The 27,110-nt window shown below is 36.3% G+C and overlaps 1 protein-coding gene across 1 annotated transcript in view; it reads left to right on the top strand.

Annotated features, from left to right (window-relative positions):
- GNB4 (G protein subunit beta 4) overlaps nucleotides 1-27,110 on the top strand; it is a 60,427-nt gene that overhangs the window by 26,631 nt on the left and 6,686 nt on the right. The window contains exons 2-9 of the mRNA XM_059920568.1: nucleotides 1,872-1,969; nucleotides 14,390-14,428; nucleotides 15,155-15,261; nucleotides 17,490-17,553; nucleotides 18,987-19,149; nucleotides 20,209-20,275; nucleotides 20,380-20,581; nucleotides 25,329-25,545. Of these exons, the coding sequence (XP_059776551.1) occupies nucleotides 1,913-1,969; nucleotides 14,390-14,428; nucleotides 15,155-15,261; nucleotides 17,490-17,553; nucleotides 18,987-19,149; nucleotides 20,209-20,275; nucleotides 20,380-20,581; nucleotides 25,329-25,545 (916 nt within the window). The 5' untranslated portion in view covers nucleotides 1,872-1,912. The remainder of the gene's footprint in view (nucleotides 1-1,871; nucleotides 1,970-14,389; nucleotides 14,429-15,154; nucleotides 15,262-17,489; nucleotides 17,554-18,986; nucleotides 19,150-20,208; nucleotides 20,276-20,379; nucleotides 20,582-25,328; nucleotides 25,546-27,110) is intronic.

Below are 27,110 nucleotides of genomic sequence, written 5' to 3'. Positions count from 1 at the left end.
ACTATATTTCACATTGGATCCCTCATCTTTTATATGAACCTTCTCCCTGTCAAGGACTGTAAAGGGTCTGGGATTTTACCTACTTAATAAGCTAATAAATTAGCCTGTTCGTGTTTTGTGGATGCTGGCAGAAGACATAAGACTCTTGGGTCAGAGACCAAGGACTTTATTACTCACAGCACCCCAAGTAGCATGGCCTGATGTTGGTTTTTGCCCGTTCCCCATGCTCCTCAGTCCCATGGAGGTGACCCAGGTGTGCCTAGATGGATGCCACATATGCATTGGGTTTGCATCGCAGTCTAGAAACACTGAGCTAAGGGAATTTACCACTTTTATAGTAAGAAGAAGCAAGGTCTCTCTTTGTCTTGGGGCAGACGTTGTCTCATCCCTCAAGGTTGCTCACTCCAAATGCAGCCTTGAGAAATGGCTTAGGTAAAAGTGACTAGGGCCTTGTATTTTTGGCATACGCAGCAGAATGTGCAGGGATGCTCAGGGCCCCATGGCCTCTCCTAATATTCCCCCTCCACAGAGTAGTGGTGGTGATGAGGGAACTGCTTCCTCTTTGTCATTTCTGTTCGCAGTACCTCCATCCTTTTGGCACCCAAGCTGGAAAATTTCATTCATTTGGAACAACTCATAGTCTTTCCTGAATAACTCTTGTTAGCTGCAGATAGCTCCTCTTTAGAGGGTCCCTTGTGTATGTGTGGCTTTGGGGGGTGGAAAGGCAGTAGAGTTGGGTAAGAGGTGGTTTTGAATGCCCTTAAAAGTTATATGAGACCTCTTTGAGCCCCTTGATATACCTACAGAAAGTCATTCTGTAGAAAGAGAAAAAACAAAGCAGGTATGAAGAGAAAAGCAGGACAGGTAGAGAACGAATACTGCCAGTTTCCAGTCTCTCTTTTCTTCCTGAGGTTATAACATCCTTGCCTTTTACTTCTAGGATTCATGCTAAATCCTTACAATGAATTTTCCTTTAGTTCTTAGATTATTTTCACTGAAGCTGGAGCCTGCTTAGTGTGTTCAAGGAACATCAAGAAAGCTTTTGAGTGGCTGGAGCAGAGAGGGGTAGGGGGAGGAGAGATACGAGGTCAGAGGGGGTGTGTGTGAGAGACTGTGTAGGGCTCTGTGGATCAAGATAAAGAGTTAGATTTTGCTCTGAGTGGAGTGAAAAGCCATTGTAGGATTTAAAGCAGAAGAGTGACTTGTGTTTTAAAAGCATCTCTGGTTGCTATATTTAGAATAGACTGGAGAGTGGGCAAGGGCAGTAGAAAGGAGAGCAGGTGGATGATGGTGGCTTGGACCAAGGTAGTCAAAGTGGAGGTAATCAGAGTTGGTCAAATCCTGGATATTTTTTGAAGGAATGCCTGACATGATTTGCTGGTGGATTAGATGTAGGGTATAAAAGAAGCAGAACAGAGCCGTTAAGGATGACTCCCAGGTTTTTGGCTTAAACAATTGGAAGGATGGAATTGCCATTTACAGAGATGGGGAAGACTTCAGGGTGGTGTGGGGTTCAATTTTGAAGTAAGTTGAGGTGCCTGTTAGGCATCCAAGTGCAGATGTCTGTTGGTGCCCTTGAAACTGTTGTAAAGTATTTCTCCCTGGACTCCATTCTAGTACTGATTCTCTATAATTAAGTCTTGAATACTGCAACTCAAGCTGTCTCTTCCCCTCCTTTGATCCCATTCCTCCATAAAGTCCTTTAGTAAATAATCTAGATCTATATTTACTAAGCAGTTTTAAGTTCCAGTAATAATTATCTCACTTGAGTTTCAGAGGGACCAAAAGGAAGTTACATGTCAATATTTAAAAAGTAGATTAATATGTAAATGGAGAACTGAGTCAGTCTCTCTCTCTTTCTTTTTGAATAGTGACTTTCATTTGTTAGTTTCTGAGATAAACAAATTCAAGGATGAGTGAGCTGGAACAGTTGCGGCAGGAAGCCGAGCAGCTGCGGAATCAGATCCAGGTAAGAGCAAACTTTTTCATTTTGAAATTTTAACATTTTTATGTAATACCAGCGATGAACAAAATTTGTGCGTTAGTTTATCAGTCTACATATATTAAATAATTTATAAGGTGAGAAATGGTCAATTTGTTCTTATCATGCCTCTAAAGATCTCTCCAAAAATCATTCCTAACAAATACCTTTGTGGACCAACGGCCTCTGTGTCCCTAAGAAGTTAATAGTGTACATGTAATCTCTGCTGACATGGTAATTCTCTTCTACTCACACACCTGGAATCATAGTTTGATTTTTGGTATGATGAGGCACAATGTAATATCATAATGTTACATAATATCATAATATCACATAATGTAATATATTAGAAAATTAATCTCTAAATTATTAGATTGCAGAAAAACATTAAAAATGATTCGTGGCATAATGAAGACGTCTGTCATCTTTACTCTTGGAAATCAAAACAATAAAGAGCATAAGGAACAAATACAAGCTTCATCTTTAACAAAATTAAAGACACTTAGAACTTCAAAACCTAATAGAGTGGGGAAAAGTTGTCAAATGTTAGGGTGTGGAAAGGCTCTGAGAGAGGGCTTCTGCGACTGTAAATCTCATATTCTCTCAGGGACAACATCGTTCCTTTCTTTTGGAACAGTGAAAACAGATGCTTCCCTGGACTGAGAAATATCAAGGAAGGCAGAGATAAATATGAAAGGATATAGACACGCTGTCTTTTAGGAAGCCTCTTGGTGAGAAGGTAGAGGAGAGACTGAATTACGTGTAGCCTGCTGCTGCCTACTTCTTTTCACAGGGAAAAGTAAGAGCTAAACAACTTACAAATATAAACGAAAAACTTCATAACGATGCAGGGAGAATCCAAGTTATTAGGAACTTGGAACACTGCTGTGATCTCTCCAGTATGAATCTTTTGCAGTAGCGATTTCAGAATTACTTATGTAATTTAAAAGTGAAGCATAAGAAAAAAGGAACAATCATAGGATCTATGCAAAGATATTACAGGAAAGAGAGGAAAGGAGCAGGAAAAACAAGGGATGGGGGAAGAACACTCAGCAGAAAAATGTTGATTCTGAGCAGATTAAAATCATAATCATTCTTATCACCAGGAATTCAAGGAAGTTAATGATTTAGATGTGAATGAGAACTCTGAGTGGTTACCTTAGGTGTCTGAACAAACCTGTCAAAACAAAGGAGGGATTTATTTTTTCTGGGATGATTAGAGAAGCCTTCATAGGCTAATCTCTGAGTTAGATGTTGCTACCACCACCAGAATGGATTCTCTACCATCTCTGCTTTGTGTCACTTGCTCCAGATGCTGAGCAGGAGTGACTGATTGGCCAAGCACATTGGTCACGTGGCCGTCTCATTTTTAAAAATCTTTTCTCTGTATCTGTAAGCTTGGTTTTTTGTTTTTTGTCTTTTTTTAGCTTGCACATATAAGTGAGATTATGTGGTATTTGTCTTTCTCTGTCTGACATATTTCCCTTAGTGTAATGCCCTCAGGGTCCATCCATGTTGTCACCACAAATGGCAAGGTAGTCTTTTTTTTTTAATAGGTCTTTTATTTTATTTATTTATTTATTTATTTATTTATTTTTGGCTGTGTTGGGTCTTCGTTTCTGTGTGAGGGCTGTCTCCAGTTGCGGCAAGCAGGGGCCACTCTTCATCGCGGTGCATGGGCCTCTCACTATCGTGGCCTCTCTCTTGCTGCGGAGCACGGGCTCCAGATGCGCAGGCTCAGTAGTTGTGGCTCACGGGCCCAGTTGCTCCGCGGCATGTGGGATCTTCCCAGACCAGGGCTCGAACCCGTGTCCCCTGCATTGGCAGGCAGATTCTCAACCACTGCGCCACCAGGGAAGCCCCAAGGTAGTCTATTTTATGGCTGAATAATATTCCATTGTGTGTATGTATGTGTGTGTGTATGTATCTCACATTTTCTTATCCTTTCATCTGTCAACAGATACTTAGGTTGTTTCCATATCTTGATTATTGTAAATAATGCTGCAGTGAACATGGGGGTGCATATATCTTTTTGAGTTACGGTTTTTTTTTTTTTTTAATTTATTTATTTATTATTTATGGCTGTGTTGGGTCTTCGTTTCTGTGCGAGGGCTTTCTCTAGTTGGGGCAAGTGGGGGCCACTCTTCATCGTGGTGTGCGGGCCTCTCATTATCGCGGCCTCTCTTGTTGTGGAGCACAGGCTCCAGACGCGCAGGCTCAGTAGTTGTGGCTCACGGGCCTAGTTGCTCCGTGGCATATGGGATCTTCCCAGACCAGGGCTCAAACCCGTGTCCCCTGCATTGGCAGGCAGATTCTCAACCACTGCGCCACCAGGGAAGCCCTGAGTTAGGGTTTTTGTTTTCTTTAGATAAATACCCAGAAGTGGAACTGTTGGATCATATGGTGGTTCTTTTTTTAATTTTTGAGGAACCTACATACTGTTTTCCATAATGGCTACACCAATTTACAGTCCCACCATCAGTACTCAGTGTTCCCTTTTCTCCACATCCTTGTCAACACTTGCTATTTCTTCTCTTTTTGATGATAGCCATTCTGACAGATGTGAGTTGCTGTCTCGTTGTGGTTTTTATTTGCATTTCCTTGATGATTAGTGATGTTGAACACATTTTCATGTACCTGTTGGCCATCTGTATGTCTCCTTTGGAAAAATGCCAGTCAGACCCTCTGCCCATTTTATTTATTTTTATTATTTTATTTTTTGGGTACGTTGGGTCTTCACTGCTGCACACGGGCTTTCTCTAGTTGCGGCGAGTGGGGGCTGCTCTGTTTTGGTGCACGGGCCTCTCGCTGCAGTGGCTTCTCTTTGTTGCGGAGCACAGGCTCTAGGCACGCAGGCTGCAGTAGTTGTGGCACACAGGCTCAGTAGTTGTGGCTCACGGGCTCTAGAGCACAGGCTCAGTAGTTGTGGCGCACGGGCTTAGTTGTTCTGTGGCATGTGGGATCTTCCCGGACCAGGGCTCGAACCCGTGTCCCCTGCATTGGCAGGCGGATTCTTAACCACTGCACCACCAGGGAAGTCCCCTTCCGCCCATTTTAAAAATCAGATTGTTTTATTTTTCTGTTGAGTTCTCTGAGTTCTTTATATGTTGTGGATATTAATCCCTTATCAGATATACGATTTACAAATATTTTTCCCATTCAGTAGGTTGCCTTTTCATTTTATTGATGGTTTTCTTTGCTGTCAGAAGCTTTTTAGTTTAATGTAGTCCCACTTGTTTATTTTTGCTTTTGTTATCTTTGCTTTTGTGGTCAAATCCAAAAAATCATCACGAAGACTGATGTCAGGGAGCTTACCGCATATGTTTTCTTCTAGGAGTTTTATGATTTCAGATCTTGCATTCAGGTCTTTGATCCATTTTGAGTTAATTTTTGTGTGTGATATAAGATAGTGGTCCAGTTTCATTCTTTTGCACGTAGTTGTCCAGTTTTCCCAACACCACTTATTGAAGAGACTGTCTTTTCCCCATTATGTATTCTTGGCTCCTTTGTTGTAAATTAATTGATCATATATGTGTGGATGTATTTCTCTGCTGTCTGTTCTGTTCCATTGATCTATGTATCTGTTTTTGTGCCAATATTATACTGTCTTAATTACTATAGCTTTGTAATATAGCTTGAAATCAGGGCATGTGATGCCTCCAACTTTGTTCTTCTTTCTCAAGCTTGATTTGGCTGTTTGGGGTCTTTTCTGGTTTTATACAAATTTTAGAATTGTTTGTTCTGTTTCTGTGGAAAATGTTATTGGGATTTTGATAGAGATTGCATCGAATCTGTAGATTGTTTTGGGTAGTAGGGACATTTTAACAGTATTCTTCCAGTCTGTAAGCACAGAATATCTTTTCATTTATTTGTGTCATCTTCAATTTCTTTCATCAGTGTCTTAGTTTTCAGTGTACAGGTCTTTCATCTTCTTGGTTAAATTTATTTCTAGGTAATTTATCCTATTTGATGCAATTGTAAATGGGATTGTTTTCTTAATTTCTCTTTCTGATAGTTCTTTATTGGTGTATAGAAATGCAGTTGATTTCTGTATATTTATTTTGTATCCTGCAACTTTACCAAATTCATTTATTAGTTCTCAGTTCTGATGGAGTCTTTAGTGTTTTCTGTATATAATATCATGTCATCTGCAAGTAGCAATAGTTTTACTTCTTCCTATCAAATTTGGATGCCCTTTATTTCTTTTCTTTGCCTAATCACTCTGGTTAGGACTTCCAATACTATTCTGAATCAAAGTGGCAAGCATGGGCATCCTTGCCTTGCTCCTGATCTTAGAGGGAAAGCTTTCAGCTTTTCACCATTGAGTATGTTATATATGTCATATATGGCCTTTATCATGTTGAGGTGCATTCCCTCTATATCCACTTTGTTGAGAGTTTTTATCATAAATGGATATTGAATATTGAATTTTGTCGAAAGCTTTTTCTGTATCTGCTGAGGTGATTTTATGATATTTATCCTTCATTTTGTTAATGTGGTGTATCACATTGATTGATTTGTGGGCATTGAACCATCCTTGCATCCCTTGAATAAATCCCACTTGATCATGGTGTATGATCCTTTTGATGTGTTGTTGAATTCTGTTTGTTAATATTTTTGAATCTATGTTCATCAGGGATATTGGCCTGCAATTTTCATTTCTTGTGGTATTCTTGTCTGGAGTGACTGGCCAATCACTTGGTCATGTGCTGATCTCATTTAATGCTTGTAGCAACCCTATGAGGTAGATGGTGTTACTTCGTAGCTGAGGAGACTGAGCCTCAGTGAGATTGAGTAACTGGCAAAGGTAACATAACTATGAAGTGGTAGATCCAGGACTCAATCCAGGTGTATTTTTGCTCCAGAGCCCGTGCCATAGGTACTCCTGTGGCCCTGCCTCCCCATCATGTCTGCTCAGATCTGGCTCTGTAGCCTGTGCTATAGCCACATGAATCTGGTTGTCATTCCCTGAACATGCATTGCTCTTTTCCACTTTGTTGCCTTTCTTCAAATCGTTTCCTTTTCCTGGAATTATACTACCTCTGCTCTAATTTTGTTCCTGGGACTTCTGTTCATTGAATCCTAGTCTTCCTCTAAAAAGCCTCACCAGAGTCCTGCACTTGGATTTCTTATTCTTTTGTTGGAAGGCAGCATTGCCTGGTGAAAAGGACATGGATTCCATCTTTTAATTATTTTGTGGCCAGGACATGTTTACAGCTTTTTTTGATGCTCAATGTCTTTGCCCACTGTATAGGTTTGCGGAGAGGAGTAAAACAGAATGACATGTAAAGGATTTAGATCAATGCCAGCAGTTCCTTACTTGTACAGCCCTTTGGATTTGTGTTACAAGGCTGATTACAGCCCACCTTGTATTATAGCTCCTTGTGCACATTTGTCTTTACTACCTGTACTTGGCTGGGAAATTCTGTGTTTTAATTATCTTTGTATCTCACCAGCATCCAAGCAGAATGTCATGGGCATAGTTGCTCACTGAATCATCTTCCATGATTTCAAGTAACCACGTGTATGTAAAATACCATGTACTTTTCTTATCAGTTTCATCATGTCATGCTATATTTAAAGACCATTTCTTCCTTCTTTCTTTTTTTTTCCCCCCTTAATTCCAGAAATATAATTTAACTATATATTTAACTGTGGTATAAACAGATGACATAATAGAAATATATGCTATTTGGTGCAATACATGATTCATTTTAAAAGTTTATTTTATTTTATATTGGAGTAGCATTGATAAACTATAATTCATTTTAAATTAAAAAAACAGAAATAGAGAAAATGTAGATTGTCTTTTGTAATTGTTACTTGTTTGATTTGGAGTGAGAAACACGACTTTTATTTTGCACAAAGATATTAATAGCAGAGCTTTATTTCTTAAGGTGGGCAATAAGGAATTCAGCTGTTAATTGGGAATGATTCTCTTATATTCAGTTTTATAATGGATAAAAGTGTTCATAGTTCAGTAATTTTAACTTGCAGTGTTTTAATTGTGTTGTTAATATTAAGGTAAGGTCTATGAGGGCAGGGATTTTTGGTTTGTCTGCTGCTCTATCCATGGTGCCTAGCATAGTACATGACACAGTGTGCAACAGATTTTTTTAATTGAATGACTGAATTAAGAAAGATGATCTAAACAGTGATAGTTCATTTTCATAAAGCTTAAAATCAGGTCTTTTTATAGAATTGTCTTCTACTCCAGCATTTTTGGGCATGGCTCAGGCTGTCACTGTTGTTTCTGGAAATTCTTTTCATTGTAGGAAAGTGGGCTAAATTATTCCTTGCCAAATGAGGTTTCTAAACCCACAATCTGAGAATGAGAGAATCAAATCATATGTTTGTGTAACTACTTATGAACACCCTTACATAGAAATAGTCTATGTGCTTATAAATAGGTTGAAAAGGCCGCCAAAAAGATTGCATACTTATCCAGTCTTTGTTGCAGACGGTGGCAGGCATCCCCTGGCTGAATGGAACAGGTTGTCCTTTGGGGACAGTAATTCAACAAATCGTGTGTGCCTCTCTGCACAGAAGCGTGCACAGCACACTGGGGAAGAACAAAGTTGAAGACAACACTACCCTAACCTTTGGGGGGAAAAATTGGAACAAATCTAGTCGGAAGAATTAATTGTGCTTCCCATGTATATGAATCCTCTAAATTTATTATTAACTGATAAACTTGATTTAAAACATTTTGTTGCTTATTAAACATGTTCTTTGCTTGCCGTTACTTATTTTGTTACATTAATTTTTGTTTCACTATCTTCCTTTTAATAATTCTCTTCAGTTTGTGTAAAAATTAAAGGTCTCTTTGAAAGGCTACCCTATAATACTTAGGCAAAAACACCTGCTTACATGTAGGGAATTTGCTTTTAATAAAAAAATATAACTCATTATATAAAAAATTATTTTCCTGACATACTGTATCTTTTTATCATGTTAGATCAAAAGTATTTTATTTCTAATAGCACCTGTATACAGTATACTTGCAAAGTATCTTAAAGAAGTGTTATTTTTTAATTAAAAAATTTTAATTGAGGTATAGTTGTACAATATTATATACGTTTCAGATGTACAACATAGTGATTCATAATTTTTAAAGGTTATATTCCATTTATAGTTATTATAAAATATTGGCTATATTCCCTGTGTTGTGTAATATGTCCTTGTAGCTTATTTATTTTATACATAGTAGTTTATACCTCTTAATTTCCTAAGCCTATCTTGCCCCTCCCTCTTCCCTCTCCCCACTGGTAACCAGTAGTTTGCTCTCTATATCTGTAAGTCTTTTTCTTTTTTGTTTTATTGACTAGTTTGTTTTATTCTTTAGATTCCACATCTAAGTGATACCATACAATATTTGTCTAAACTAAAAGCTGCTTCTTTGAAAACATAAACAGAATTGATAAAGCTTTAGCCAGAGTCATCAAGAAAAAAGGGAGAGGGCTCAAATCAATAAAATTAGAAATGAAAAAGGAGAAGCTACAATGGACACCACAGAAATACAAAGGATCATAAGAGACTACTACAGGCAACTATATGACAATAAGCTGGACAACCTAGAAGAAATGGACAAATTCTTAGAAAGGTACAACCTTCCAAGGCTGAACCAGGAAGAAATAGAAAATATGAACAGCAGAATCACAAGTACTGAAATTGAAACTGTGACTAAAAAACCTCCAACAAACAAAAGTCCAGGACCAGATGGCTTCACAGGCGAATTCTATCAAACATTTAGAGGAGAGTTAACACTTATCCTTCTGAAACTATTCCAAAAAATTGCAGAGGAAAGAACACTCCCAATCTCATTCTGTGTGGCCACCATCACCCTGATACTAAAACCAGACAAAGGTACCACAAAAAAAAGAAAATTACAGGCTAGTATCACTGATGAACATAAATGCAAAAATTCTCAACAAAATACTAGTAAGCCAGACCCAATATACATTAAAAGGATCATACATAATGATCAAGTGGGATTTATTCCAAGGATGCAAGGATTTTTCAATATCCGCAAATCAATCAGCGTGATACACCACATTAAGAAATTGAAGAATAAACACCATATGATCATCTCAGTAGATGCAGAAAAAGCTTTTGACACAATTCAACACCCATTTATGATAAAAAACTCTCCAGAAAATGGGCATAGAGAGAAACTACCAACATAATAAAGACCATATATGACAAACCCACAGCAAACATCATACTTAATGGTGAAAAGCTGAAAGCATTTCCTCTAACATCAGGAACAAGGATGTCCACTCTCACCACTTTTATTCAACATGGTTTTGGAAGTCCTAGCCATGGCAATCAGAGAAGAAAAAAATATATAAGGAGGACTTCCCTGGTGGTTCAGTGGTTAAGACTCTGCCCTTCCACTGCAGGGTCTTAGTTGCGGCATGTGGGATCTTTTGTTGTGGCACACAGGCTCTTCGTTGCAGTGTGTGGGCTTCTCTCTAGTTGTGGCGCACAGGCTCCAGAGCGCATGGGCTCAGTGATTGCAGTGCGTGGGCTCTCTAGTTGTGGCACACAGGCAAAGTAAGCCAGAAAGAGAAAGACAAATACCATATGATGTCACTTATATGTGGAATCTAAAGTATGGCACAAATGAACCTATCTGCAAAACAGAACCAGATTTGCAGAGATAGAGATCAGACTTGTGACACAGAGATCAGACTTGTGGTTGCAAAGGGGGAGGGGAGAAGGAGAGGGATGGACTGGGAATTTGGAGTTGGTAGGTGCAAACTATTACATTTAGAATGGTTAAACAACAAGGTCCTATTGTATAGCACAGGGAACCATATCCAATCTCCTGGGATAAACCAAAATGGAAAAGAATATTAAAAAAAAAAGTATATATGTGTAAAACTGAGTCAACTTGGCTGTATAGCAGAGATTGGCACAACATTGTAAATCAACTCTACTTTGATTTAAAAAAATTAAAAAAATAAAGTCGACTTTGTTTGATATGAGTATTGGTACTCCAGCTTTCTTTTGATTTCTATTTGCATGGAATACCTTTTTACATCCCCTCACTTTCAGTCTGTATGTGTCCCTAGATCTGAAGTGGGTCTCTTGTAGACAGCATATGTACAGGTCTTGTTTTTGCATCCATTCAGCCACTCTGTGTCTTTTGGTTGGAGCATTTAATCCATTTACATTTAAGGTAATTATTGATATGTTTTTCTTATTGCCATTTTGTTAATTGCTTAGGATTTGTTTTGGTAGGTCTTTTTTCTTCCCCCTTTGTTCTCCTGTGATTTGATGACTATCTTTAGTCTTGTGTTTGGATTGCTTTTTCTTTTTGTGTGTGTGTATCTATCATAGATTTTCAGTTTGTGGTTATCATGAGGTTTTGATACAGCAGTCTATATATATACAAGATTGTTTTGATTTGCTGGTCTTTTAATTTCAAATACATTTCAAATATCCTGCATTTGCATTCTCCTCATGATAGCTGGTTTTGATACCATATTTGTTTGGGGATGATTTTCTACCTTTACTCTATGTTTGCCTTTACTGGTGAGCATTCCTTTTTGTAATTTTCTTGTTTCTAGTTGTGGCCTTTTCTTTTCTGTCTAGAGATGTTCCTTTAACATTTGTTGTAAAGCTGGTTTGGTGGTGTTAAATTCTCTTAGCTTTTGCTTATCTGTAAAGCTTTTGATTTCTCTGCCAAATCTGAACGAGAGCCTTGCTGGGTAGAGTCTTCTTGCTTGTAGGTTTTTCCCTTTCATAACTTTAAATATATTGTGCCACTTCCTTCTGGCCTGTGGAGTTTCTGCTGAAAAATCAGCTGACAACCATATGGGGATTCCTTTGTTTGTTGTCTGTTGCTTTTCCCTTGTTGCTTTTAATATTTTCTCTTTGTCTTTAATTTTTATCAGTTTAATTAATATGTATCTTGGTGTGTTCCTTCTTGGGTTTATCCTGTATGGGACTCTCTGTGCCTTTCACTCTCTTCTCCTTCTGGGACTCCTATAATGCACATGTTGGTGCATTTAATGTTGTCCCAGAGGTCTCTTGGACTGTCCTCATTTCTTTTCATTCTTTTTTTCCTTTGTTCTGTTTTGCAGCAGTGATTTCCACCAATCTGTCTTCCAGCTCACTTATTCGTTCTTCTGCTTCATTTATTCTGTTACTGATTCCTTTTAGTATATTGTTCACTTCAGTTATTGTATTGTTCATCCCCCTTTGTTCTTTAAATCTTCTAGCTGTTTTTAAACATTTCTTGTATCTTCTCGGTCTGTGCCTCTATTCTTTTTGCAAGATCTTGGATCATCTTTACTATCATTTCTCTGAATTCTTTTTCAAGCAGATTGCCCATCTCCACTTCATTTAGTTGTTCATCTCGGGTTTTATCTTGTTCCTTTGTCTGGAACATATTTCTCTGCTGTCTTATTTTGTCTAACTTTCTTTTCGTTTTGTGGATGGTTTCCTTTGCTGTGCAAAGATTTTAAGTTTAATTAGATTCCATTTGTTTATTTTTGGTTTTATTTCCTTTGCTTTAGAAGACATAGCCAAAAAAAATGTTGGTACGATTTATGTAAAAGAGTGTTCTGCCTATGTTTTCTTCTAGGAGTTTTATGGTTTCTGGTCTTACATTTAGGTCTTTAATCCATTTTGAGTTTATTTTTGTATATGGTATTAGAAAATGTTCTAATTTCATTCTTTTACATGTATCTGTCCAGTTTTCAAGTACTATATATTTTTAAAAATATTTCTGAAGTGACTTGGATTATACTGTAAATATTCTTCCCATCACCTCAATTTGTAGTTGCCAGAACAAATAGAAGGGAACTCAGAACTCTTGCTTTTTGCTGAAGCTTATTAACAAATATAACTCTGAATACGATGGGCTTATTAAATCAGTCTAGTTCAGTTTATTCGGGGGATGCAATTAAAAATCTTTTAACCATAAACCAAAAATATATTTGTGCAATAGAATAGAATTGTGTGTCTATATATAAAGCCATATATCTATGGCCAGTTGATTTTTTAGCAAGGGTAACAAGACAATTCAATAGGGAAAGAATAGTCTTTTCAACAAATATTGCTGGGACAGCTAGATATCCACATGTAAAAGAATGAGTTTGGACTCCTACCTCATACCATATATAAAAATTAACTCAAAATGGCACCTAAATATAACAGCTGAAAGTGTAGAATTTTTAGAAGTAAACCTAGTTGTTAATCTTTGTGACCTTGAATTAGGCAACAGTTTAATATGACACTAAAGCACAAGCAAGAAAGAAAAAAATAGATAGACAAATTGGTCTTCATCAAAAATATAAAAACTTGTGTGTCAGAGGAAACTATCAAGAAAATGAAAACTCAACCTACAGAATGGGAGAAAATATTTGCAAATCATAATCTGATAAGGGCCTAGTATCCAGAATATATAAAGAACTCCTATAACTCAACAATAAACAAATAACCCAATTTAAAAATGAGCAAAGAAGTTGATAGACATTTCTCCAAAGAAGATATACAAATGGCTAATAAGCGCATGTAAAGACACTCCACATGAAAAGATGCTTAGCATCACTAATCATTAGGGAAATGCAAATCAAAACCACAATAAGTTGCCACTTGACATCCACTAAGATGGCTGTAATAATTTTTTTTGAAAAGAAGAATAAAAAGACAAGAACAGTGTTGGAAGAAATTGGAACCCTCATACATTCCTTGTGGATATGTAAAATGGTGCAGCTACTGTGAAAAACCATTTGACAGTTTCTTAAAATGTTAAACATAGTTACCGTATCACCCACCAATTCCACTTTTAGGTATATACCCAGGAGAATTGAAAACCTATGTTCAAAGCATCATTAATCGTAAAACCAAAAAGTAGAAACAGCATAAATGTCCATAAAATTAATTAATGGGTAAACCAAATGTCATATTTTTATACAGTGGAATATTACTCAGCCATAAAAAGAAATACACATGCTACAACTGAATGAACCTTGAAAACATTACACTAAGTGAAAGAAGCCAGACACAAAAAAGGTCATATATTGTACGATTCCATTTATATGCAATGTCCAGAATGAGCGATCCATTGGAAAGTAAATTAGTGATCACCTGGGGATGGGGGAGGAGGGAATTGGAAGGTATAGGGTTTCTTTTTTTGGAGTGATGGAAATGTTCTGGAATTAGGTAATGGTGATGGTTGCACAGCATTGTAAATATGCTAACCAACACAACTACACACCTTAAAGTGATTTAAATGGTTAATTTTATGTTATGTGAATTTTATGTCATTAAACCTTTTAAAAATAAAGATTGTGTGGTACAGTAAGAAGTATATTTCAAATCTATATTTCCAATGAAAATATTATTTTAAATCATACCTATATCTAAATGTATAATCATCTTTCTTTACTTCAGGATGCTAGAAAAGCATGTAATGATGCCACGCTTGTTCAGGTAAAGTTTTTATTTTTCCTCAATTCATTTTATTAATTCACATGAAACTGCTTGATACTGATGCAAATGATGTTCAGATTCTCTTTATTAGTATTTAATTGAAAGAAAAATGAGATCTCTATTTAAAAACACTTTGTAATTTGTCAGATGCTGGTAGAAGTGCTTTTTAAAGCATACCTGTTAAAATGGAAGTCTGCGAAAAAATACAATAAAAATATGTAGATTCATATAGTATATGTTTCTTTTTAGGTAGCTTCTGATTCTTCTGATATGCCCTGGTTAAGATTTTTTTTCTTATATAAACTATTAGGAAGGTTTCATTAGTTTAATTAATATTGATCATTTTTATTAAGGACATATTTTATGTGCTGTTTAAATATAAAATTGGCTTTCTTTAGATAGTTAAAATTAGAAATGTTTTACTATTTGATCATCTACTATTAGATTTTTATTTGTGGCTGGTTTTTTACTAAGGTTGGAAGGTATGTCTGTTCTTTTTACTTAATAGTCTACAGAAGATGTTCTCACTGGAAGGTGTGCAAATAAATCATACTTTTTCTTGAACAGCATATTAATCCTATAATGACTCTAGGAATTGTTTGTATTAAAATACCTTCAATAGCTAGAAATTTGTTTTATGTCTGCTTTTTTGCCTATTAATTGTTTCTACTTTATTTTCTGAGCTATGTCTAAGGTAAAGAATGACATTCTCATCACTTCCTATAGATCACGTCAAATATGGATTCTGTGGGTCGAATACAAATGCGAACAAGACGTACACTGAGGGGTCACCTAGCTAAAATCTATGCTATGCACTGGGGATATGATTCGAGGTTTGTACCTGCCATTTTCAGACTGTGTGCAGAATTATTTTTGTTGAGTCATCATTTGCATTTTCTTTTTAGAAACAACCTATATCTATGAAGTATTTGCAGAAAATGCATCTAATATGAACTCTTTGCTTTTAATAAAAATATTCATTGACACTTTAAAAGTTTAGAAACCTTTAATATGGAAAACAAATTTACCTTTCAGAAATATCCTTTATCAAATGATTTAGGAAAAGCGTTTAGGATTTCTTTTCTTTGTAGTGGGGTATTATACTTTGTTTTTTTTTTAACATGCCAAGGCAGTTTTATTGTGTATTAACATTGAAATTTCAGTTAATAAGGAAATATTTGTTGAATATTGCTATGTACAAGTTACCAGATATTGCCGTAATTATTTATTACCTAAATTCACAAAGGATGGAATTACATAAAACCAGTGACATTTTTGTTGAATACATCTTTTATTCCCCTAACCCCATCATACAAGTGTGTGTGTATTGAACACACACACACACACACACACACACACTCACACAGCCGCCATCTGGATTGCAGTTGGATGGTTGGTCGTGATGATTTACTTTGTTCATAGGGTTACAGTGTGGTCTGTGCTTTTTCCAGAGTATCTGGCAATAGTGCAGAGTATCTGGCACTGCTTCCATAGTGGTTGACTTGTTCCTTTGATTTGGTTCATCTAATTGGGAAAAAGTCTTAACTAAAAAATTATTTTTTAATAGAAGTTGCATATTTTTTCTCTTCTTCCAGGAGAACCTAAAAATGTTGCTACCTGTTGCTAATGCCTGGCACATCTTGATGTAAATAAGATACTTGAATACAGTAATATAGAACTTGTGCCTCTTAGGAGGGAATAAATAAAATTATATAATTGGCAACTGACATAAAGCTAGGCCAAATGTTTTATTCTTTTTCTTAAAGAAGTTTAAGAAGTAATCTATCCATTGAGATAGCAAATGTGTAACTCGAAATACAATCACTTGAAACAATGTTAATGGTTCTTACTTTCTTATAGTTTTCTCAGGACTATTAATCTTAATAGAGAACCCAAAGTGTCAACAGAACCTATCTCACATTGTCTTTCTACCCATTCTGATTATCAACTTGTAACTTAATGTCCTTCTCAACTCAATGCTGATGATGCCAACTGATTTTTGAAGAACTTTAGGTTCCATCCCATACCCTGTGGTTAGATCTTCCCTTTCATAAAACTTACAGTAATTACTACGTAAGAACCTGATGTTATTTACCTACAGTGAAGGGTGATAGGGACAGGAGGGTGATTCTTTTCACTGTATATCTATCCTTTTGTAGTTTTTGAATTTTATACCATAGTGAAAAATAAAATTCCAAAACAAAACAAAAAATTCAGTGGCAGGCAACTTAGTCAAGAGTTCATATATTTAGCCTGGCAAACAGAGCTTTCTGTAGTTTAAGCCCAGTCTACTTTTCTAAACTGTTTTTCCCATTTCTTACAAACTCTGTGTAACTGGGAAATTCACAATTCCTGAAACACCTGTTGTATTTTTCCACCTCTTGCCATGGAACATACCCTCCTCATAGAACACAGACTTCTCTATCTTTAGCTTTCGAAATTCCGTTTTTTCAAGACTTGTTTTCTTTTGCGAGACTACTTGAGTAACCCAGTTAGCACTTATTTGTCCCTCATTTGTTTTCCTATGGCCTTTATTTTATACCACTCCTCTGACTATTTTCATTTACCTAATTTATTTTATTAAATGTCTTATCTCCACCAGATGATGGAGGGCCCCAGGGTAGGCGGTATAGCCTGTATTGTACCCATAACACTGCCTTGCATTCACAGGCTCTCAATTGATATTTTTAGATTGAATGAAACATGGTTCTTAGGCTTATATGCACTCTACTGTCATTATATTTAAGTCAGTACATACTAAACCAGTCGGCTAATAGCTACCAGAATCTTGAATAAGAACTAGAATGTTATTACCATGAAAAAGTTGAATTATAACCAGAGACATTTTTAGTAAAATGTCTAAAAAAATTTAATGTTGAAATTTTTTGGCATGCAGAATAGATTTTTTTTAAAGTTGTGAGAATATTTTCTGTTATCAAGTTTTTAATTCGAAAAATTATTTTTGTCTTTTCTGAACTGTACTACATTAATGCAATGCATAACTAATTTAAACTACTTTTTTCCTCTAAGTGTCACGTTATTTTTGTGTTTGTTCCTCTAGGCTACTAGTCAGTGCTTCCCAAGATGGAAAATTAATTATTTGGGATAGCTATACAACAAATAAGGTAGAGTTTCTTAATCATCCTCTTACATAACCTTTTATTTGGTTTGATGTCCACCAGTTCTTTCCTTTATTCTATTACTTCAAGCTTTAATTTCTTTCCAGGATAAATTTACTCCGTTAATTTTAACTCAGATTCTTTCTTTAGACCTAGTGTTTGCTTTTAATATTTAGCCTTTTTTTTTTTATTCCCAATGACAACTACAGGAATATAGTTCAGTGTGTCTTATTTGAGTCCCATATTTCATACTTGAATATTAGAAGACAGTGTGCATCAGTTTTACATATAAATGATTTTTTTAAAAGGTCCCATTTCCTAATGTGACAGCGACCCTGCAATTTTTATTTTTAGTTGTGGATAAGCTAGAATGTTTTCTTTGGTCCACACTAGGCATTGATTTGTGTTTCTGGACTGCTCAGAAGTTACAGTAGATTGGAGGCACATTACAACTTGTTTAGATCCCTTGGTGGTAAAAGCCAGTGGGTCCTCTTAATGTGTCCACTGGAAGGAACCCCTGACATAGAGGTGTTGAGTGGTCGTGAAGAAGCTCCAGGAAAATGCTCACAAGTCAAATACTTCTAGATTCTGTGTGCACTTACACCACTGTTTCTAGTAAAGATTTAGAAGTACTATTTTGTGAAATAAACAGTAACTTCAGCCTGGTTGAGAATTTAAAGCTAGCTAAGACACATTTGTAATATAATAGTTTTTCTGTATCAATCAGAATTGAGTGTGTCTTTCAACTATATTTTCCTAAAACAGAAAAATATTCTTTTAGGGTAAGTGAGAGCATAGTAATCCCACAATGTGTTGATTCTGTGTATGGGCCACTTAGCCTTTATGTTCCCATTCACATTAAACTTTGCTACCTGACCTGCAAATGCTTGGTGTTGGGTAATAAGGCATCATACAGTGGTATGAGTAGATCAGTGCAGACTATTACATTGTTTGAATTTGAGCCCAGAATATGTGTTATTAGAAGGTCGTAGTTCTTTGTGGAAGAACCATTCTGTTCAACTCCAGTACTTATATTATTCAGTGTTATGTTAGAGGAAATTCATCTTTTGAGCACTAATGCAAAACCAAAAAATTTTATTAAGTTCTTTAACATTTACACTTACTATTTCAAGTGGCTCTGTTAGTGTTGAAATGTCCTATATGTTCTTGTTCTTCTTAAAAGAATACGTTCTGAAAAGAGCACTTCAATCCAAATGATTTGATAATAATACAGAAAATATAACAGGCATTTCAGTGTGCATTAGTATTTTATTTTTTGTTGTTCACTTTCCCAAACCAGTTCATTCTTTATTTTACTTGGCCTGTTTTTTAAGTACATTTAAATTGCAGTAATATTTGCTTCACTGTAAATAGGTTTGAAAAATTACTGACTGTTTTTGTGCTCTTGACTTAGTTTTTGTGCTGTATTTATCCTACAGATGCATGCTATTCCTTTGAGGTCCTCCTGGGTGATGACCTGTGCTTATGCTCCCTCTGGTAATTATGTTGCTTGTGGAGGACTGGACAACATCTGCTCTATATATAACCTGAAAACCAGAGAGGGAAATGTGAGAGTGAGCCGAGAGTTACCGGGTCACACGGGTGAGCCTCACTGCATATTGTCCTTTTCTCCTAAACCTGATTCCTCCTGAAGAATGCGCTGATCAAGGAGAAGGAGTGACAAAGTGTGATCAGCTGGCCAAAGGATGCATATTAATCAAGTGAGAGTAGAAATTACCATGAATCTGGGAAACACTGACTTTTTATAATTATACAAATGATACGACCATACTTTTATTTTTCTTTCAAAAATAGTATTGTTTTTAATATTGTACATCAATTATACATCAGTGAAAAAGAAAGAAAATAAATAAGTCCAAAAAATAGTATTGTTTTTGTAAAAATTATAAATTTATTGCGAAAAATTCGAACAATAATGAAAAATACAAAAAGAAAGCAAATATAATTTTCTGTATTCTCTGCAAACCTATAACAATTATGGGATTTTGGTGCTTAATTATGTAATTGAAAGTGTGTATCAAGATACATTTATGAAGTATTTTTCACTATGTGATAGTGCATTGCTTTATTTGCCAATGTGTACACTGTAGTTCAGTAATATAGTATTTGGTTAGCAGTGTTAATTAGGAATTTATCGCCACTCACCAGGTTTCAGCCTCTCTGGATTCTTGGAAGTACTGTTTGGCTGTGCTTTTTACACAATCTCAATAATGGTATTGTTCCTGCAATTTCCATATTTTGAAGCACAGGTGAATTCTGAGCATTTGAGTGCCACCTTTCCTTCACTGAGGTTTTTAAAGTATTTCTCCAAGGTACTTAACCTAGTCTGCTATAGATTATAATAGATATTTGTATTGAGGATATCTTTCTCTTAGGTAATTGTAGTAGGTGGAAAGGACTGTCTTTTACTCAAGTTTGTAACTTTCAGAGTCATCAACACAGCAAATACCTAAGAGAGTTTGTTGATAAAATTCAGTTGCAGGCAGCATAGAGTTGGAAGTAATTAAAAGTAGAACTATAGATTATACTAACAAACACTTGTTGCCCAGGTATCATATTTTTTAAAATACATATTGCTATTTCATATGGTAATTGAATTAATCAGTGATAATCTAACATTTGTTACTCTCTATGCTGTAGGCTACTTGTCCTGCTGTCGTTTTTTAGATGACAGCCAAATTGTTACAAGTTCAGGAGATACAACTTGGTAAGTTTATTCCAGAAGATTACTGATTTTGAGGTTGAGGGTGGTTGTAGGAACTAATGTAAGAAGAGAGAACAGTCATTAATTATTTCTATTTTTAATTATAGTGCTTTATGGGACATCGAAACTGCCCAGCAGACCACTACATTCACTGGGCATTCTGGAGATGTGATGAGTCTTTCTCTGAGTCCTGACATGAGGACTTTTGTTTCTGGTGCTTGTGATGCCTCTTCAAAATTATGGGATATTCGAGATGGAATGTGTAGACAGTCTTTCACTGGCCATGTGTCGGATATTAATGCTGTCAGTGTAAGTGAAGAGCATTTCTAAGGAAAATTTATTGTGCATATAAAGTGTTGAACTCTATAATATGATTTTAACAACACATTGCCTTCAAGGATTCTTATAAATAGTATGCTTTTATAACATTTAACCCCCAAATAACAAGGGTTTGATTTTTAAAACTGGAAAGGTTTTAATCCATAGGCCTAGGTCCTTATTTGCAGGTAAACAGGAATAAGTTTTTTTTTTTTTTCCAGATTTAGAGGGATAGATCATCTTGAGCAAACAAACAGATCATGAGTATCAACAGTGTGTTAAGAGGAGAAAAATGTCCCATCTCTCTGGGGTCAAGGGAACAACCCAAAGAGAGACAGTCAGGAAGACAGAGGCAGCTGTTTAGTATAGAGAGTATAGCTTTTGAAGTCAGCAAACTCTGGATCTTAGTTCTGCTGGGAACCAGCTGTGTCAGATCAGGTGGGCTACTTAACTTCTGTGAGCTACACATTCCTAGCTAGGAATAATGCTACCTACATTAAAGAATAATGTGAAGACTAAATGAAACTATAGATTGGATGCTCAATAAATGGTATAGATTATTTATAATCTCCTTCATATTGGGAAAAAAAACCCTCAAACAGGTATCCACAAATAGATTAAGCCAGACAGTAAGTACTTAGTATATACAAGAATGAACTAGTCATACGTCTTTCTAAATTAAAACTAAAATGGCATTTTGAATGAAAATCAAAATGATTTATCAAACAGTCAGAATTGAGGGGAGGGATATTAAGAGGAGGTGGGATACCGCTTGACTTAGGTAAATTGTCCTATGCGGATCAGATGCCAAAATGTATAGATATGACTAGAATTTCCTAAAGTACTGTAATTGCAAGTGTTTATGGGTATAAGATACACTCTAATTTTGCAAGAAGATATTTTTGGGGAAAAATTGGTTTTTATTTATCATGTGCATATTGCAAGTCAATTTTATATAATCTTTAGAGAATATCAGAGAAAGTAAAGGCTGTTACCCCCACCCCCTATTAGGCCAACCTGGTTTGAAGACTAGAATTTTGGAGCAGGCAAACGCAATCCTCTCCATCTCTCATCCCACCACCTTTATCAAGTTGATGAGCTTCTCTTCTGTTCCTAGTTTGCTACAGATTTATCAGGAATGAGTGTTGAAGTTTATCAGATGTCTTCTCTTCATCTATTGAGATGATCATGTGGTTTTTCTTTTTCAGTCTGTTAAATGGTGAATTTATGTGGATTAGTTTTCAAATATTAACCCAACCCTACATTTCTAGGACAAACCTCACTTGGTTATAATGCATAATCCTTTTTAGTTACTAGTGGATTTGATTTGTTAAAATTTTAAATTTTGCATCCATATTGATAAGTTATTATATGATTTTTCATTTCTTGAAATGTTTTTTTCTCATTTTGAAAGGGTTCCCTTTTCTCCACATCCTCTTCAGCATTTATCGTTTGTAGATTTTTTGATGATGGCCATTCTGACCAGTATGAGATGATACCTCATTGTAGTTTTGATTTGCATTTCTCTGCTAATTAGTGATGTTGAGCCATCTGTATGTCTTCTTTGGAGAAGTGTCTATTTAGATCTTCTGCCCATTTTTTGATTGGGTTCTTTGTTTTTTTGATATTGAGCTGCATGAGCTGTTTGTGTGTTTTGGAGATTAATCCCTTGTCAGTTGCATCATTTGTAGATATTTTATGCCATTCTGTAGGTTGTCTTTTTATTTTGTTAATATTTATTTATTTTATTTATTTAATTTCTTTATTTTTTTGGCTGCGTTGGGTCTTAGTTGCGGCATGCAGGATCTTTCATTGTGGTGCAGGCTCTTTGTTGTGGTGCATGGGCTTCTCTCTAGTTGTGGCATGCGGATTTTCTCTCTCTGGTTGTGGCACATGGGCTCCAGGGCACATGGGCTCTGTAGTTGCGGTATGTGGGCTCTCTCATCGAGGTGCACGAGCTCAGTAGTTGTGGTGCATGGGCTTAGTTGCCCTGCGGCATGTGGAATCTTAGTTCCCTGACCAGGAATTGAACCCACGTCCCCTGCATTGGAAGGCGGATTCTTTACCACTGGACCACCAGGGAAGTCCCTGTCTTTTTGTTTTGTTTATGGTTTCCTTTGCTGTGCAAAAGCTTTTAAATTTGATTAGGTCTCATTTGTTTATTTTTGTTTTTATTTCCATTACTCTAGGAAAGGATCCTAAAAGATATTGCTGCAATTTATATCAAAGGGTGTTCTGCCTATGTTTTCCTCTAAGAGTTTTACAGTATCCAGTCTTATGCTTAGCTCTTTAATCCATTTTGAGTTTATTTTTGTGTGTAGTGTTAGAGAATGTTCTACTCTCATGCTTTTCCATGTAGCTGTCCAGTTTTCCCAGCACCACTTATTGAAGAGACTGTCTTTTCTCCATTGTATCTTCTTGCTTCTTTTGTTGTAGATTAATTGACCATAAGTGTGTGGGTTTATTTCTGGGCTTTCTATCCTGTTCCATTGATTTGTATGTTTGTTTTTGTGCCAGTAACATACTGTTTTGATTACTGTAGCTTTGTAGTATACTCTGAAGTCAGGGAGCCTGATTCCTCCAGCTTTGTTTTTCTTTCTCAAGATTGCTTTGGCTCTTCAGGGTCTTTTGTGTTTCCATACAAATTTAAAAATTTTTTGTTCTAGTTCTGTGAAAAAATGCCCTTGGTAGTTTGATAGGAATTGCATTGAATCTGTAGATTGCCTTGGGTAGTATACTCATTTTGACAATATTGATTCTTCCAATTCAAGAACATGGTATAAGATTTCCTTTTTTTATGGCTAATATTCCATTGTGTGTATGTATGTGTGTGTGTATGTGTATATCTCACATCTTCTTTATCCATTCTTCTATCGATGGACACTGAGGTTGCTTCCAGATCTTGGCTATTCTAAACAATGCTGCAGTGAACAGGGTGCATGTATATCTTTTCCAATTAGTGTTTTTGTTTTCTTGAGGTAAATACACATAAGTGAAATTGCTGGATCATATGGTAGTTCTATTTTTAATTTTTTGAGGAACCTACATACTGTTTTCCATAGTGGTTACACCAGTTTACATTCCCACCAACAACACATGAGGGATATTTTCTCCACATCCTTGCCAACACTTGTTATTTGTTGTCTTTTTGATAATAACCATTTTGACAGGTGTGAGGTGCTGTCTCATTGTGGTTTTTATTTGCATTTCCTTGATGATTAATGATGTTGAGCATCTTTTCGTGTGTCTATTTGCCATTTGTATGTCTTCTTTGGAAAAATGTCTATTCAGTTCCTCTGCTCATATTTTAATTGGGTTGTTTGTTTTTTTGATACTGACTTTTGTGAATTCTTTGTATGTTTTGGATATATTGTTTGCAAATATCTTCTCCCATTCAGTAGGCTGCCTTTTCCTTTTGTCAGTAGTTTTCTTCACTGTGCAAAAGCTTTTTCTAGTTTGATGTAGTCCCATTTGTTTATTTTTGCTTTTGTTTTCCTTGCCTGAGGAGACAGATCCAAAAAAATACTGCTAAGACCAGTGTCAAAGAGCGTACTGCCTGGGAACTCCCCGGTGGTCTGGTGGTTAGGACTTTGTGCTTTCACTGCTGAGGGGGACCTGGGTTTGATCCCTGGTCAGGGAACTAAGATCCCACAAGCTGCACAATGCAGCCAAAAAAAAAAAAAAAGAAAAGAAAAAAGCATACTGCCTGTATTTTCTTCTGGGAGTTTTATGATTTCAGGTCTTACGTGTAAGTATTTAATCCATTTTGAATTTATTTTTATATATGGTGTGAGAAAGTCATCCAGTTCGATGCTTTTGCATCCAGCTGACCAGTTTTCCCAACACCATTTATTGAAGAGGCTGCCTTTTCCTCATTTTATATTCTTGCCTCCTTTGTTGTTGACTGTGTGTGCATGGGTTTATTTCTGGGCTTTCTATTCTGTTCCATTGATCTATGTGTCTGTTTTAGTGTCAGTAACATACTGTTTTGATTACTATAGTTTTGTAGTAGTTTGAAATCAGGGAGAGTGATACCTCCAAAAAATGGCTTTATATTTTTAAAAAAGTAAACAATATTAGAAGACAAATGACAAACTATAAAATATTTGCCACAAAGAAAACAAATTTATATTCTTCATTTTATTCCTGCACATCAGCAAGTACTAACAGAGTAATACAGATGACCAATAGATATATGAAGTGATTTCCTCTTTGTAAAAAGTGTTGAGTAGTGCCACAGTATCTGAGAAAGGGGATTCACAAACTAATAACGCATAGTTTTCTTTACTACTAGCTTAACTTTATAACCTAGCCTAACTGGGTGAGTTTTGTTCTTTTTTATAAAATGTTTCCTATTTATTTCTCATAATGAGATTATTGGAACATTTAAGAGTATACATACATATATAAATTCTATAAATAGTAATATTTGATTTAAACGTTTTAGTAAGACATATGGAGGACCAGAGCCAGGATGTTTTGAGTACTTGCTTTGTGCTGAACAGTGGGTTATGGGTACTTTGCATGTGTTATTTCATTCAGCCCTAACCAACACACTAAATTCTGAAACTAAGACTCAAGTGTTTAAGAATCTTTAGTGCCTAACATCATTCACCTGGTACGAAGCCAAGTTGGAATTTGAATCTAGGTCTGTCTTACCCCAGAGTCTATTATTACACTGCCTCACATAATTTTTGTGTACTTCTATGGAATAAATGTTTGTTGCTTTTCTTTCTAGTTTTTCCCAAATGGATATGCCTTTGCCACTGGCTCTGATGATGCTACTTGCCGGCTCTTTGACCTTCGTGCAGACCAAGAGTTATTATTGTATTCTCATGACAATATCATCTGTGGGATCACTTCCGTAGCCTTCTCAAAAAGTGGGCGTCTCCTGTTGGCTGGGTATGATGACTTCAATTGTAACGTATGGGACACACTAAAAGGAGATCGTGCAGGTTAGTGAATAAGTACACATTAGGTTTTGATTTTGTCAGGAAATGTGAAAAGGTTCCCATCGGTTGTTTCTGGGGCCCCCATGGACACCCTGGGGAATGGCAACGTGGCAGTTCTCATTCATGGTCATTGTTGATCTTTGAGTGCAGTTACAGTCCGTAAACCATATTTATGTTTCTGTTTTCTGAAGAGTAATATCTGATTCTATATTTTCTTGTTTGGTAAGTTTTGACATAAAGATGAATAGTGAATATAATTTAGTATGGTCTTTTCCAAATTACAGTTCTCTTATAACCTGACAGGAAACATGGATCTTCTTTTTGGCTCAGATCTTGTATGGGACAGGACATGGAACCACTGTCTCCCCTTAACCCCATACTCTGTGTTCTTCCCTGCAGATTCCAGAATATTAGCATCAAGTCCTACTGGGGACTGTCATTAATAACAAATTACAGAGTGACTTAAAATTTTTTTAGAATCAAAATTATACTCAAGGAATCAAATAGGTCTACATGGCTTGTTACCAAAACACAGCAGTCCTCTGACCCCAGCCCGTGTTCTCTGCTCCCAGTGGTAGCTACTTTTAAGTATTTACTTTTATATCTTTAAAGAACATCCTGTATTGATTTTTTTTTTTTTTTTTTTACTTTTAAGCATTATCTGTGGAGGGTTTGGTTTCAACATCCCTCCTCCCACCACAGCTTCCATCTTCCAGTTTTTCCCATGTAGTGAATTTTGTTTAGAACATCAGTCAGTGTTTATTACACAATTATGAATTTTTAAACAGTACTTACTGCCAAGCAGTGAGGTATATGCTGTGACTTCTTTTGCTGTGCTGCTTTTGAATATTCTCTAGGGTCAAATTAATTTTTTGGCTTACATTCTTAGTTTTGATGTACTTCTAATTAATCTTCAAACTTTTTGCAAGTTTTGATATGTTTGGGAGTAGATCCATTTTCATCCCTCATTCTGGGCATTCAGTGGACCTTTTCAACCTGGAAACATATACCCTGTAGTCCTGGGAAGTTTAGGAGGCTTATTTAATTGGTTGGACTTTTTTCTCCATTATCATTCTGTTTATAGAACTCCCATTATTCTTATATAGATATAGATATAGATATAGATATTTATTTGTTTGTTTATTTATGGCTGCACTGGGTCTTCGTTACTGCACACAGGCTTTCTCTAGTTGTGGCGAGCGGGGGCTACTCTTCGTTGCGGTGCGCAGGCTTCTCATTGCGGTGTCTTCTCTTGTTGTGGAGCACTGGCTCTAGGCATGCGGGCTTCAGTAGTTGCAGCACGCAGGCTCAGTTGTTGTGGCTCACAGGCTCTAGAGTGCAGGTTCAGTAGTTGTGGCCCAAGGGCTTAGTTGCTCCGCGGCATGTGGGATCTTCCCAGACCAGGACTCGAACCCCTGTCCCCTGCATTGGCAGGCGGATTCTTAACCACTGCGCCACCAGGGAAGCCCAGAACTCCCAATATTCTGATGTTGGACTTCTTGGACTTTCTTACTAGTTTCTCTCATATTTTCCATCTGTCTTTTTTTGCTCCATGTTCTGGGAGAAAT

This window comes from Balaenoptera ricei, chromosome 4 (genome assembly GCF_028023285.1).
Source record: "Balaenoptera ricei isolate mBalRic1 chromosome 4, mBalRic1.hap2, whole genome shotgun sequence".
Classification (NCBI taxonomy): Eukaryota; Metazoa; Chordata; class Mammalia; order Artiodactyla; family Balaenopteridae; genus Balaenoptera; species Balaenoptera ricei.
This window is presented reverse-complemented; position numbering and strand designations above follow the sequence as displayed.